This window comes from Mesoplodon mirus, assembly GCF_964341445.2.
Source record: "Mesoplodon mirus genome assembly, chromosome: 9".
Classification (NCBI taxonomy): Eukaryota; Metazoa; Chordata; class Mammalia; order Artiodactyla; family Ziphiidae; genus Mesoplodon; species Mesoplodon mirus.
This window is the reverse complement of record NC_138985.1, coordinates 51,253,309-51,269,279: the sequence shown is the minus strand read 5'-3', so window position 1 is coordinate 51,269,279 and position 15,971 is coordinate 51,253,309. Positions and strand designations below refer to the sequence as shown.

At 35.8% G+C, this 15,971-nt stretch overlaps 1 protein-coding gene across 6 annotated transcripts in view; it reads left to right on the top strand.

The window, feature by feature from the left end:
* The window catches only part of PHF14 (PHD finger protein 14), a 203,148-nt gene that overhangs the window by 33,179 nt on the left and 153,998 nt on the right, over window positions 1-15,971 (top strand). For all 6 annotated transcript variants that reach the window (XM_082632055.1, XM_082632060.1, XM_082632058.1 and 3 more), the window contains exons 6-7: window positions 3,334-3,445; window positions 6,663-6,800. In XM_082632055.1, the coding sequence (XP_082488181.1) occupies window positions 3,334-3,445; window positions 6,663-6,800 (250 nt within the window). The remainder of the gene's footprint in view (window positions 1-3,333; window positions 3,446-6,662; window positions 6,801-15,971) is intronic.

Here is a 15,971-nt window from a genome sequence, read left to right as displayed (position 1 = left end):
TACAGGATTGTTGGGATTGCATAGGGTCTACCGTGGAATCTTAGAGAACCCTGTGTTGATGTTTAGGAAAAATGACTAAAAATCTTACCTCTTGTCTGTCATTGCCCATCCCCAAAATAAAATAAATATGTAACAAATTATTTGATGTATTGACTTGAGACTGTGGTCTGTATCATGGACATGAGCATTATTTTACGTTTGGAGTGACTTTGGCCTAGAATTAGGGAATTTAGTACAACATTAAAAGCGTGTACTTTCAGGTTGGACCGCCTATATTTGAATTCTAGTCTTTTCTTACTAACTGTGATTTTAGATTTAACCATTTCATGCCTCAGTTTCCTAGCACTTTTGAGAGAATTAAATGAGATGATTTCTGTAAACAGTGTAGTTTCTGAAGTGTAGTAAGTGTTTAATAAATATCTCCTTAGTTCTGCTACTGCTACTACTAGTGATTTTTATTACCAATATTATTCTACTTACTTAAGGTAATCATAGAATACCAACTGCATAAATTCTTTTTTAGTAACTCTTTAGTCCTGAGATTTGAAATTTATGGTGATAAATTGTTGTGAATAAGTATGGCAACTTTGGAAAACACAGAGCTTCATTTTAGGAAAGAGCATTTATTTTACCTTTTTTCTCATCAATAATTTGAAATTTCTATTGAAAAGCAACTATAAAGTAGCTCTCTTATCACACTAATATATAATATGTACTAATACATAGTCCACAGAATAACTTGGAAAGTTTTTCTGAATGAAGAAAAGGGAGGCCTCTTTAACCATTTAGTTTTACTGAGAGATATTTGTATTGACTTCTGTGGATCTTACATGTATGTAGACACCTCCCTTCATGGTGCAGCCTGGCAAGTTTTTTTTATACTGTTTGAACATTTTATTTGTGTTGATGTTCACACTCACCTGTAGGCTACTGTGGAAATTACAGGTCTTGATATAGTTTGAAGGATGTAGTACTAGCTTGAATCAAGGCAAAAAAAGCCAAGAAATTTGACAAGCTATTTAGTATTCTAGCTAAGATGCAAAACAGATGAAAAGAAAGAACAATGCATGGAAAGAATGAAAAAGATTTTGAAATTGACTTCTATTACGTAGTCTAATTAGTCTTTCCCCCCCTCTGTTTCTGACGGGAGCCACAAATTCTACAATAGAAGATGATGTGATTTAATGTGAGAAGACCATCAGCATCTTCTTATCATTAAATTTTTATTTTTTTTCTTAGGGTGTTTTATCCTGTGTTAATGGTATTAAAAACCTGATTATAGGAAGTATTAGACATACTTTAATATAATAGGGCACCACACCCTATGCTGCAAACATTTCACATACATCATTGTAACTTCTAAACTGCCTACATGGTGCTCCGTTCCTAGTAGACACTTAGTAATTAATTACTGAATGAATAAATGAAGGAATGAAAATAACATCCTGGAAGTGAATTTTTTAATATGTTATAAAGGTACTACAAATACAAGACACTTCAAAATCAAATTTGATTGATGAATATAGTTCCCATTCTGAAATGAGTTTTTTGAGAAGTAGCTTTCTACTTAGTTTGCTTTATTAAAATATGTAAATTTAAAAGAATCTATTAATAGCTTCTATGCTAGAATGACAATTCTGACTCTTTGTTTTTTGGTGGATTTATGGGATGCTTGTTTTCTGCTCCTGTCCCTAATCAACATCTGTCTTCATAGCTCCAAGCAGAATGGATGGTAAAGTAACAAGGAAAATTGAAAATTACTCCTTTTTGATTTCTCAGTTTGTCTTAATTACAAGGTTCTAAAGTATGTGCGGCTAAACAAATGAACAAAAAACTATATACAACATATATCAAAAATGACCAAAATTGTCTCAGCTGTTTGATATGTATTTTAAAAAAGAGTCAAGTTGGCATCCTCACATGAGTGGTTGGGGGAAATGATACACTTGTGTGCCAATCACACTGAAATGGCAGTTTAAATCTGTAGTACTTGTGTGACTTGTACTAAAACCTTTTAAGAAGGTCAGTAGGAAGCAAGCAGCCAGCTGTTGGGTTTATCAAAGATGAACTTGTACAGAGTACAGCAGCATTTAACACACCAGTGGAGCATGAGAAAACTGCGCAAATTAAATTGAGAAAGCAGCTGCTTGTTGAAGATGTGTTTCTTTACATTGAACTCCACAGGATGCATTTGGGAGGTTGGATTAAAACATTTTATCAAGAAAATCTCAAAACCTTGGAGTTTCTTCCCATAAAAAAGATAATTTTTAAAGATTTGTAACTATTTTCCCCAGTACATCTATAAAGTGATTCTTAGTCTTATTTCTTTAAAACTCATAATGCATCACAAAACAGAACCATGTAGCAATGATAGCCTCTCAAGCTGTGATAAAGCAAAATTTGTTGTTAATATTTTCACAAGGTTAAGAGATATTTGCCATCTCATTTTTACCCTGTGTCTTGCAGAAGTGATATAGATCTGTTTACATTTCAAAATCTAGTGATCCTGTGTTTTGTTTGATTGTAAGCAAACAGGGTGCCTAGTATATTTTAAAAATGTTCAGAGCAGTTTTTAAAAAATGGAATTAGAATCAACTCCTATTTATTTATTCTGTTTAGTATACTGAAACTGTACATTCTTTGTTTAGTGTTGTAACATCATTCAGACTTCAATAAATATATGTGGGGCACATACGTTTTAGTACATAGGTTGTATGGTGAACAGATAAGTTGAATAAAATATGACTTTCTTATATTATTACAACTGTTCTGTACAGTCTTCTAGCAATCAGTTTCAACCTGGGAAGAAAGAAAGTTAAGATGCACACCAAAAATTGTTTTAAAATATGTCCTTAAGGATTATCTAGTAGCTTTTAGAAAAAAGTAACAGGAAAGAGCAATTTTATGTGATTTATGCAGAGTAACTTCATAAGTCTTAAATTAGGATCCTTAATTCTCAGAGTGCTTAAAATAATGAATGTGAATACCTTTCTATGCATATGAAAATGATGTTTCATTTGAATAGTGGTTTTGTGCAAATATTTAAGAATAACATAAGTGCAAAGTGCGATGAATTTTAAGTGAAAGGCAATTATAGATGTTAACTCTCCGGCTAAGCTGCTGGAAAAGTAGCGCTTATTGCAGTGCCTTTTTCTATAAATGATATCATTATATAGGTGTTCCATATTCTTTAGTTGTGTGTCTGAGATTTTGAAATCTGATCATAAAATTCTTGGAGTAGTTATTTGAGATGACACATAATTTTACATTTATTTTCCTGTGGGCATTTTTTCCAAAGGTCTGATAGCAAAATCATATCTTTTCTCCTTATAGATGGGTTCACATTGTTTGTGCCCTGTATGTTCCTGGTGTAGCCTTTGGAGATATCGACAAATTGCGACCAGTAACACTAACAGAAATGAACTATTCCAAATATGGTGCCAAGGTAAGACAAAGTGTTTTTTGATTGTCTAAGAGAAAGTTTTTACTTGTTAGTTTACATGACTTTTTACTAATATCATTGTTGACTACAGAAATGCTTATTACTAATTGTGCTATTGGAGAGCAGTTAGCACTAAATCATTTAGTATTGATAGTAATTTTCCCAGAGAGCCAATAATGTATAAATTCTTCTGTATATTTGTATAACTTGTGGGGTAAAATGGTAGTTAATGCCACTGCTGTTTTCCTCGTATTTAGCACACTGCTTAGTGCATAATGAATTCTCAGACTGCATCCTTATTTTTAATCAGTTGGATCAAATACAAGCTTAATTTCTGACTTTACTTTTGAAATGGAATTTATTAAAATTATGAAAAGAGTACAAGAAGCACCCATTATTTTACTTCCACTGCAGAAGGCCAACAAAAAATTTTTTTTTTACTAGCAAATGATTCTCAGCCTCCATAGTTTATAAATAGATTTTTAATTATGACTGAGTTTTAGGATTATAAGTGCTAAGATTACCCACTTATGAATTTAAACTTAAGTATATAATTATTGCAAACATCTTCAGAATACTAGAACTAATTAGGCAATGATACATTCTCTTTCCATTACTATGTATTGGGCAATTGGGAAGGAAGACTCTTGAAGAGCATTAGTAACATATTAAAGGTGGGGTGGGAAACTTACAGATTGTTGGAAAATTCTGATTTGAAATTTTTAAAATTTCACAGTTTCTGCTGTTATATCCAGAATATCCAATTTGGGCTTTAAACACTATCCCCACCCGTCACCTTCTACCCTCGAATAATCTGTGCTTTAGTTTGGGAGGTTGCAGCTTCCCTCTCCAGAATTAGATAAAGCTTCCAGGCCCTAGTATTGAACTTACTTTCCTGGTGCTCAAGTAATTGTACACTGTCTTGTTACCTCTCTTAAATGCCTTTAAACTATAATTAACAAAATAATTTGTCCACATTTTCTAGTTGAGTAGGAGTAATACAAATTACCAGGTCCACCAGTGTTGGAAATGGAAGTTACTACCTTTTGAGGGCAGTTTCATAATTCATAAGCACAGAGCCTAGAAGGGAGTAGATTCCATCTTTTTCAATAAGCACATGTTTTTACCATAAATATAAATCTAGAAGCAATTAAAGAACAGTAACCAGATATTACTTCATATAACTGAGACCAGCAGTGACCTCTGGACTGAAAAGGAGAGTCATTAAATGTATAATTATCAGCTGATTATTTTCATTATCACCTGCTTTTGTTTTGAAGTATTACTGGGACATGGAGTCAAAAAATTACATACTCTCTAGCTCATCTGCAAAATCAAACCCAGTGCTGTGAATTATATCTGGGATAGCTCTCTAGATCACATTGTCTATCCATTTCCTCCTCCTGGTTACTTTCTCCCCTGTGTTCTCAGTTGCTTAGTTCCCTAGCATTTTATTTATTTACCTATTTTAAAATTTATTTATTTATTTTTGGCTGCGTTGGGTCTTCGTTGCTGTGCGTGGGCTTTCTCTAGTTGCGGCGAGCATGGGCTACTCTTCATTGGGCGCACAGGCTTCTCATTGTGGTGGCTTCTCTTGCACGCGGGCTTCAGTAGTTGTGGCTCCCAAGCTCTAGAGCACAGGCTCAGTAGTTGTGGCACATGGGCTTAATTGATCCGTGGCATGTGGGATCTTCCCAGACCAGGGCTTGAACCTGTGTCCCCCGCATTGGCAGGCTGATTCTCAGCCACTGTGCCACCAGGGAAGCCCGTTCCCTTGCATTTTAAATGATTCGAGCAATTGAGGAAGATTCTATTTTCTTTATTAGATTGTTGTATTGTCTTATGAGACTTCGTTGTTGGAAATTTCTTCTTTGTGTTCACTCTGAAATCCCTTGCCCAATTTCATCATACTACATTAAATTACTCAGGGGACTATCCTAAACAATTTGATTCTGTTCATAGTATTGACATCCTTTAAATAGTTTAATTTCTCCATTTCTCCCTCTCTGACCCCCTCTCCTTCTATCTCTTTTCTTTCTCTCTCTTTCTCAATTTTTTGGTTTCATGTTTAGATTACTATTTGCTGGAATTTTTACCATACATATACTGCTGTTGGTGGAAAAAGACCCATAATTAGGCAGTAGAGTGTCAGGTGTTGGGAATGTTTTCACATCTGTACCCAGAGTCCTGTTCCTGCTATTTTTATTCATTGCTGATGTATCAGTTTGGTGCTGTATACCAAGTAGGTACTCACTAACTGTTATAGTATTAATATGATGTTTTTAGTGTCTATTGAAACTTTTTAGTTTTTTTAAAAAATGTTTCTCTCATTTAATTTACGTAGAATACATTTATTAAGCAGTTCTTCCTTAATTGTCTGCTGGCAGTCTTTCACAATTTAGCAGGTTTTTTTGTGAAGGTTCCTATTACCAGAGTAGTGTATATTTTGAGACTAGGTTTTTCTTTTTCTCTCTCTGTGGCTTAGTTAAAAGTATAAAAAAATAAATCGGAGCGGTGGCATTTGGGGTAATTTCAACAGTTTATGCCTTTAGTTTTGCAGGTTTTCCCTTTGTATACAGAAAGAATGTAAATAATTGGCTGTATTGTGTATTACTACCAATTTCACAAAATTGTTTACTTAAGATTACTTTTAATTCTCTTAAATATATTTTTTAAATGCATTATATCTTTGGTTGCAATGCCTAGATCTTTCAGTGAATTTTCTCTGGCTTCTTATTTATTTTCCTTAATTTTTCCAAGTAGTATTACATTGTTCAAATCAGTGTAGCTTAATAGTTAAGAGCATGAACTTAAAGTAAGATTATCCTGGTTTGAAAACTGTCTTTACCTCAGTTTTCTCATGTGTAAAATTTTCTCATATGTAAAATGGAAATATAGTACCTCTTCCACATATTATTGTGGAATGCAGTGTCAAATGATTATATTTATTAATATTTATAAAGTGCTTAGAATAGTGCCTATCACACGGTAAGCCCTCAAATGATATTATTATTATCCTCATTACTATATCAGTGGAATTTTGTTTTTTTAGAACTATATAGAGAATTACTTTTTTCATATAAATACCTGCCTATAGTTATTGTTTGTAGTGATATACTGTTGGTTCACTATTTGTATTTTGTAGATGCTTTGTATGAGAATGCAGTTTCTGTTCTGGAAATATTTTTGCTCTGAGACTTTTCCTGTTATTCCGTTGTAGGAGTGTAGCTTCTGTGAAGACCCTCGTTTTGCTAGAACTGGAGTTTGCATTAGCTGTGATGCAGGGATGTGCAGAGCCTATTTCCATGTGACCTGCGCTCAGAAGGAAGGTCTGCTTTCAGAGGCAGCAGCAGAGGAGGTAGGTTGATTTAAATCTGTAGTTGGTGAATATGTCCATGAGACTTCTCATGACTCCATTTTTTCCTACAAACAGGTATGCATCATAAAATAAATTTACGAGTTTATTCTTAAAATCTTTGTCTAGATCACAGATCTAAAACTTTAAGAGTAAACAATATATATGAGTTTCTTCAGTCTTAAACCTAGCCAGACATTTAGAAAACATGTTAAAAATCTTATAGTGAAATCTGACAGATAAAATGAAACATAATTTAAGGTGTTTTAAAGCATTATAATGTCAGCATATTTTATATGAGAATCTGAAATTATATTTGAGTAATAACCTTGCTCTGTTACTCTTTAAATAAAATCATTACCCTGTCTTCAGTCTTCAGTATTTGCATTTCTATTTCTTTACAATTATTTTTAATTCTAAAATTTTCCTACCAGAAATTTAGATTAAGCAATCAGTTGCTTTCATAGTATGTATTCGGGACTCTTTAATATTCTTTCAAGGTCTTTGAGGTTAAAACTGTCTTCATAACAGTATTAAAATAGTATATACTTTTTTTGCTCCTAATATTCTCACATGTAATAGTGGAGATTTCTAGAGATTATATAGCTATCTTCTTTTAATGTCCACTATCGAGATATTAAAGAGGTTTGTAAAAATGTAAAACAGTGCCACTCTTCTCACTAAATTTTTTTGTGTGTAAGTTATAGTATTTTTCATAAAAAATGTTATTTTTGTTAACATGTAATGGCCTTATTGTTATTTTAAAAATTACTCAATTTTAACTTCTAATATGCTGTCTATAAATATAACTCACATAAGCTCTTTGGTGTCTTCAGAATATTTTAATACTGTAATGAGTCCTGAGAGCAAATTTTGTTGATTTTTTAAGCACTTTATATAGGCAGGTAATTGAGTATTCTGTAATTCTTACTTTATATTTGGGATATATTGTTATGTATATATGTTATGTTCCATCTTTTATTGGGTAAATTTTCAGTGTCATGTAAAAATAGGTTTTTTATGTTGGGCTTTCATCTTATTCCATTTATTTCATAGACAGGAAACAAGTAAAAAAGATAATCTGATAAAGAAAATTTGTTGAGCAAATTTTGAAGGATATATTTTATCAATATAGGGATCCTATTGAAATTATATTTTGGGTACATAAATCTGTTTTTGTGTCAGTCTCTGGTTCTGATGAGTTGTACTTTAATTGAAGAAGGGCACTAAATGAACACTGAGCATTTTCACAGCTGTGTGGTAGTCATAGAGGTACAATTATAAAATAGGGTTGGGTGGATTAGTCATGGCTATAACTCAAGATGGTGGGCAAAAGTTCAGAGAGACAATACAAGTAAGACTCAAGATCAGATAAATCTCAGTGAACAGCTGGATCAGGGAATCCATAGGTTAAGGTATTACTCTACTTCTGGCAAACTTTGAGTTTTGCCACCAGAAGGGTTCCTTTGTAGCCATTTTTTTTAGAACTTGTAGAGAGAGCTTTGCCTTTTATGCTATGGTAGTTTGGATCTCTTTGTATAGCACCATCCATCATTATTTTTGGTAGACAGTAGCCATTTAATTAATGAAAATGTGTGAAGTAGCCATGTATGGGACAGTGGAGTATAATGGGGTCTATAGTGATTTAGAGAGTGTATCCCCACATCTAAAGGCATTCAAATTGAATTGAAACAAACAAAACACAATATTACACTAAATAAATAGTTTGTAGTCTGTGGTCTCTATGTCTGTATCTGTGGGCTAATCTGGAGAAATTTACAGGGAAAGTTAAATAAATCTGGATGTGGAAAGTAGGCCTGAGGCTGTTTCCTTACCTTGCTCCCTCCCTTGATTGATTAGGTAGGAATCCTGGATTCTGGAATAATGACTTTTCTTCCCATTTGCTGTCTTATTAAATGAACTCTTTTTGGGGAAATGATTTAAAGCATATTTACATATGTTTATGGTTTCCTCTTATAAACAGTTTATAGAATTGGAAAATCATAAAGATTTCTGAACAGTGTTTTAAAACCCAAGACTTTGCATGAATCAGTATCAGTGAGGTTTGCTCTTGACAGTAAGCATTCTGTTAAATTGAAGTTCTTGGCTACTTCTCATGGTTGTACTTCTGTAGATTAAGATTTATGTAATGTATATTTGATTAAAAAACAAATTTTAAACTAAAATAGATCTACTCTTTGTGGGTACACCTTGTCTTCTGTTTCAGTTTTATGACATTCTAGAAAGCATTTTTTATTTCTTTTTTATTTTTTATTTATTTATTTATTTTTTTTGCTGTACGCGGGCCTCTCACTGCTGTGGCCTCTCCCGTTGCGGAGCACAGGCTCCGGACACACAGGCTCCGCGGCCATGGCTCGCGGGCCCAGCCGCTCCGCGGCATGTGGGATCTTCCGGGATCGGGGCACGAACCCGTGTCCCCTGCATCGGCAGGCGGACTCTCAACCACTGCGCCACCAGGGAAGCCCTATTTCTTTTTTAAAGACTGGTTTATTAAGTTGGATTTCTTCTTCTTTTTTTTTTTTTTTTTTTTTTTTGCGGTACGTGGGCCTCTCACCGTTGTGGCCTCTCTCGCTGCGGAGCACAGGCTCCGGATGCGCAGACCCAGCGGCCATGGCTCACAGGCCCAGCCACTCCACGGCATGTGGGATCCTCCCGGACCAGGGCACGAACCCGTGTCCCCTGCATCAGCAGGTGGACTCTCAACCACTGTGCCACCAGGGAAGCCCAGATTTCTTACTTCTTAATGGCTGTTTTATATAGGCAGTAAAAGAAAGGTTGAAAAAGAGAATAAGTACCTCAGTTTCATCCAATGACATCATATACCGTGGCATATTTTCATGTTTTTTTTATAGTCTTCTGACATAGTACTTTGTCTTACTGGTGAGAATGCATTTGAAGTTTCTATTCTTTTTGATCCACTTTGTGAAAATTCTGGATTATTTAGAATATTTAACCATGTTATAACATATCTGATTATTAAAACTGAACTATAGCACAGGCTCAGTTATGACTGAAACTTATATTATTATGGTTCACATCATATAGTTAGACTTAAGGTTACTTATATTTCATTTAAACCATATGGTAGTATGGTAGTATGATGAAGTATGATTTTGGTACTGTGAACATTGTTATAATTTGTTACCATGTAGAAAATTCTCTTTGAAACATGTAAGATAATTTATCAATTTTTTCCCACAGCCTTTGATAATGCATTGAAATCATTCATGGATTAAATTTCAAAGGCTCAAATTAGATCTTTAGCTGTTGAACTGATGCCTTAATATTGCTAGAAGAACCAGGATGGATAGGAATGGCTCGTGGTGGATCAAAAACTTTTTAAATGAATTCATCAAGAAGTTATGTTACTTGAAGTTAGACATTTTATATCAGATCTTCAGTGATACCTTTATGTGGCTGTGTTAGGCATTATTTTAAAAATTATTCTGGATGAACTCTATGAGAGTTACTGAGATCACTTTCTCTCTCACTCCATGTCTAATCCATTAGCATATCCTGTCTTCAAAGTATATCTAGTATATGTCCAAATTCTTCTTACCACATTCATTGCTGCTATCCTAGTCTGTCATCTTTTGTCACCTGGATTAATATAACAACCTCCTAACTCTTTCTACCCTTGCCTTGCTAGAGCAGAGGGTGGCAATTTTTTACTACAAAGAGCCAGATGTAAATATGTTGGGCTTTGTGGGCCTATGGCTTGTGTGTAACTATTTAACTTTGCCATTGATTATGAAAACAGCCATAGACAATACATAAACAAATGAACATGGCTGTGTTCAAATAAAACTGTATTTCCAAAAACAGGCAGCGCCAGATTTGGCTTTCAGGTCATAGTTTGCCCATCCTTTTCCAGAGAATAGGGGACATTTTCAGTAGCAGCTAGTATTATCCCATTAAAATCTAAGTCAGATCGGGTCACTCCTTTGCTCAAAACCCTTCAGTGGCTTTCTTTCTGATTCAGACTAGAGGCCAGTTTCTCTGCTGATTTATAAGATTCTGTGTGATCTGGCTTCACATTACCTCTCTGACTTCATCATTTCCCTTCATTCAGCCTCATTGGCCTACTTGCTGCTCCTTTAATGAATGACCAGGTGAGCTCCTACTCTAGGCCTCTGTACTTGTTTCTCTGCATGGGCTGCTCTTCCCTCACATGGCTCATTCCCTCACTTTTTTCGGGTCCTCATTCCATGTCTACTATGCACTGGTCTAAAGTTACAACCCTCTCCCTCCCATGACACTTTCTATTCCCCTTTCCTGCTTTATTCTTCCCTTTTAAAAATACCTAACCACTATCTAATATAGCTCTAGTAGTTTTCTGGTAGTGTCTTTTGGATTTTCTATGTATAACATCATGTCATCTGCAGACAGTGACAGTTTTGCTTCTTCTTTTCCAATTTGGATTCCCTTTATTTCTCTTTCTTCTGTGATTGCTGTGGCTAAAACTTCCAAAACCATGTAGAATAAAAATGCTAAGAGTGGGGCTTCCTTGGTGGCGCAGTGGTTGAGAGTCCGCCTGTCGATGCAGGGGACATGGGTTCGTGCCCCGGTCTGGGAAGATCCCACATGCCGCAGAGCGGCCGGGCCCGTGAGCCATGGCCGCTGAGCCTGCGCATCCGGAGCCTGTGCTTCGCAACGGGAGAGGCCACAATAGTGACAGGCCCGCGTACCGCAAAAAAAAAAAAAAAAAAGTGCTAAGAGTGGACATCTTATCTTGTTTCTGATCTCAGAGGAAATGCTTTCAGCTTTTCACCACTGAGTATGATGTTAGCTGTGGATTTGTCATATATGGCCTTTATTATGTTGAGGTACGTTCCTTCTGTGCCCACTTTCTGAGGAGTTTTTATCATAAATAGATGTTGAATTTTGTCAAAAGCCTTTTCTGCATCTATTTAGATGATCATATGGGTTTTTAAAAATAAATTTATTTATTATTTATTTTTGGCTGCGTTGGGTCTATGCTGCACCTGGGCTTTTTCTAGTTGCAGTGAACGGGGGCTGCTCTTCATTGGTTGCGGTGCACAGGCTTCTCATTGCGGTGGCTTCTCTTGTTGTGGAGCATGGGCTCTAAGCACGCGGGCTTCAGTAGTTGTAGCATGCAGGCTCAGCAGTTGTGGCTCGCGGGCTCTAGAGCACAGGCTCAGTAGTTGTGGCGCACGGGTTTAGTTACTTCACGGCATGTGGGATCTTCCCAGACCGGGGCTTGAACCTGTGTCCCCTACTTTGGCAAGCCGATTCTTAACCACCGCACCACCAGGGAAGTCCTGGTCATATGGTTTTTATTTTTCAATTTGTTAATGTGGTGTGTCACATTGATTGATTTGCAGATATTGAAAAATCCTTGCATCTTTGGAATGAGTCCCAGTTGATCATGGTGTGTGATAATATATATGGTTCTTCTTTATCTTGTTTATTGTCTGTCACTTTCATTAGGATATAGATTCATGAGGACAGGATTTTTTGTTCTTTTTTATTTTTCACTGTATCCTCAGTGCTTAGAATACAAGTTGAGGGACAAGATCTCTTCTGTCATTCAGCTTTTATTTGGTCAGCTTTTTAGCATTTAAGGTCTTTTTTTTTTTAAGATTTTATTTAAAAATGAATTCTAGGGTAAAATTAGTTTTCAAACCATCATTTTAAGTATAGTGCCTTGCATATTTGATTTACCATTTTTCCTTGTTTTGATTTCCTATTTATCTATGGGCATGGACTGAGAATATTTCCTTGGCACATTTTCTTGTGGTATTGGAATAACTTTATCTCTTACATACACGTGTCTCTTTATCTCTTTGGTTTGCATAAGTTGACGTTCACTGCTACCCCAGCTCAGTTACCTGTTAAAGCGTGTGTTAGCAAATAGATCACTTTCACTTTGGTACTTTTCTAAGAATCTTATTTAACCTTTATTTGAAGTTTGTAAGAAATATGATTTATTTGGAATATATACAGAATATCAACTCCTCTAAACATTCTATGTAAGCCATATTATTAGATGCTTACATACCTGGACAAAATTATTTTGATTCTTACTATTATTCCTTTTGCTGATGTGTGCTTTTTACATTGTTGTTGTTGTTGAAAGCCTTACTGATTTTTTTCTTTTGTATTAACTGGGAATGTTGATGAGCCTATTTCTCAGCACAGTATTCTTTCTCTCAGTTCTCAATAGTAGGTATAGCAGTGTGTTTGCTTACTAATTGGTTTGTGATATTGTGAATTATGTAACTAATTGGTTTGTGATATTGTGAATTATGTAACTGATTGTATTAATAACTTCTTTAATTTTCTGGAAGTTTCAGAGCCACATTTGGAGTCTACTACCAATGTGCATGTGGCCTTTAAGATAAATGCTGTGTTGGGCTTCCCTGGTGGTGCAGTGGTTGAGAGTCCGCCTGCCGATGCAGGGGACACGGGTTCGTGCCCCGGTCCGGGAAGATCCCACATGCTGCGGAGCGGCTGGGCCCGTGAGCCATGGCTGCTGAGCCTGCACGTCGGGAGCCTATGCTCCGCAACGGGAGAGGCCACAACAGTGAGAGGCCCGCATATCACACACACACACAAAAAAAGATAAATGCTGTGGTTGTTCATCTTCTTGATGTTGTATCTTACCTAGGCTTTTGGCAGCAAGTAATAGAATACTTAACTGCAATAGCCTAAGTAGTTATTAACTATCTCATATGACAGGAGGCATAAACATAAGTAGTTCTGGGGTTGTTTCAGCAGCTAAATGATGAAGTCTTATTTTATCCTTCTCTCCCACCAGCATCAACATGTTTTTCTTTTTAGTTCCTAAGCTTGTTGTCTCATGGTCTCAACATTGCTGGAATAGCTCTTAGCACTGTGTTCTTTCATTATAGAATTCAAAGCCAAAGGGAAGGGAAAGGGTTCTCTTATTATTAGGAATGAAAAATTTTCTCATATGTTCACGCCACTAGATTTTCCCATCATGTCATGTATTGAAACAGTCATTATGGCCATCGTTAGCAATGAGATAAGTTGGGAAGGTGAAACCTGACATTTTTAGTTTCTGTCAAAGAAAATGGATTTTACAAAAAAGGAATATGTTGGAAGGGGATGACTGGGTGGGGGGTGGGGGGCGGGGTCAGCAACTAACAGTTTGCTACAACTAGCCTAAGAAGTTGTCAGTTTATTTCCATTCACTGTAGCTCATACCTAGAACAAATGAAGACGTCTTTATATCAGCTATTAAAAGAAGGAAAAGGGCCTCCCTGGTGGCGCAGTGGTTGAGAGTCCGCCTGCCGATGCAGGGGATACGGGTTCGTGCCCCGGTCTGGGAGGATCCCATATGCCGCGGAGCGGCTGGGCCCGTGAGCCATGGCCGCTGGGCCTGCGCATCCGGAGCCTGTGCTCCGCAACGGGAGAGGCCACAACAGTGAGAGGCCCGCATACCGCAAAAAAAAAAAAAAAAAAAAAAAAAAAAAAAGAAGGAAAAGAAGAATCAGGTGTTTTGAATTAAAAAAAACAAGTAAAAATGTCACCTTTCCCGTTTTTCCCTTCTTTGCTTCAAAGTAGAAGAATTCTAATATTCTGGACCTTCTTTTCTCTGGATCTGATCTATTTCCTGGTCTTTGCCTTTTAATAGTGTCATACCCTCTCCTTCCAGCCTCCCTCATCACAGTGGACTTGGCTTCTCAGTAGTCCTTCCTTTCCAAGGCTTTTTTGTTCTCATTAGCTTTTTACCCCAATCGGGGGGGGGGGTCAAGTTAATACTGGCTCAATTACTTTGAGTTTTTTTTTTTTTTTTTTTTTTTTTGCGGTACGTGGGCCTCTCACTGTTGTGACCTCTCCCGTTGCGGAGCACAGGCTCCGGACGCACAGGCTCAGCGGCCATGGCTCACGGGCCCAGTCGCTCCGCGGCATGTGGGATCTTCCTGGACCGGGGCACGAACCCGTATCCCCTGCATCGACAGGCGGACTCTCAACCACTGCGCCACCAGGGAAGCCCCTACTTTGTGTTTTTTAAGGGAATTCAGTTTAATAAATCAGAACATTGTTTAGTCAAGATTATTGTTGTTTTTCATTTATGGTACATTTTATGTCAAAAGAGATCACCTGTCTAAACTCCAAACATTAGTATGGCTTTAGCATCTGTTACTCAAGGAAAGAAAACAACATTCTACACTGAAAAAATAATTCCATAGACTGAATAGTACTGGCTTTATCTTTTATCATCACAGCCCCAAGTTAGTTCTATAATCTTACACAGAGCTTTGAGGGATACTCTGTATGTCTGGGCTTCCTCTTATTTTTTCCTACCTCTTTTTTCCCCTCATTCCATTATTCACTCTCACCTTCCACACACACACATATGCACACACTCCTTACTTAGTTTTTAAAATTAATAATTAAAACTTAATTAAAATTATCTTATACTTTGAATATTTTAACGAGCCACCTCAAATCCTTTTTGAATAATATAAATGATAAATAACATATAGGATAAAAACACACCAGTCTTATTTTTAATAAAGAGTTTATATCATTATTTTTGAATTAACTTTATGAGTTTTGTATCAGTGTCTAAATTGAATATCTACCATAAGACCATATTTTTATCTGTATTGTAAACCACAGTTGAAAATAGTGAATTTGGAGTGGTCCAACTAAGTGTAAGGAAATATAAAATATAATAATAAATGCAGATGTGTAATTCTTAAATATGGGCAGAGCAGAGTATTAGGACTTTCCTAGATAAACTGATATTGGATAAGTTGAGCTTTAGCTGCAGAATAAATTAACATAGGTTTACTCTCTGTGTTTTAACACATATGGTTAAAAAATGAAGAGTAGATTTGGATACTTTAAAGTATTATATAATCATTAAATTATATATATTCTCATGCTAGAAAGAAATAATGTCAGATTTTAATCAGCTTAACATAAATAGTTAATACCTTTTAATGCTTTTGTGGAATCTGATGCCAAAGGATAATTTTGCTTTCCTGTACAAAGCCTATTTTTCTGTTAGCTAGATTAGTATTAATTTTTTATATAAAAGGTAAAGGTAAAGATAATATTTTAATGATGGATAAAGAAACTGCTATATATTTTAAAATAAATATAATTTAAATACATAAAAAGACAATGCAAACTTAGTTCACCTTGGTTTTAGAC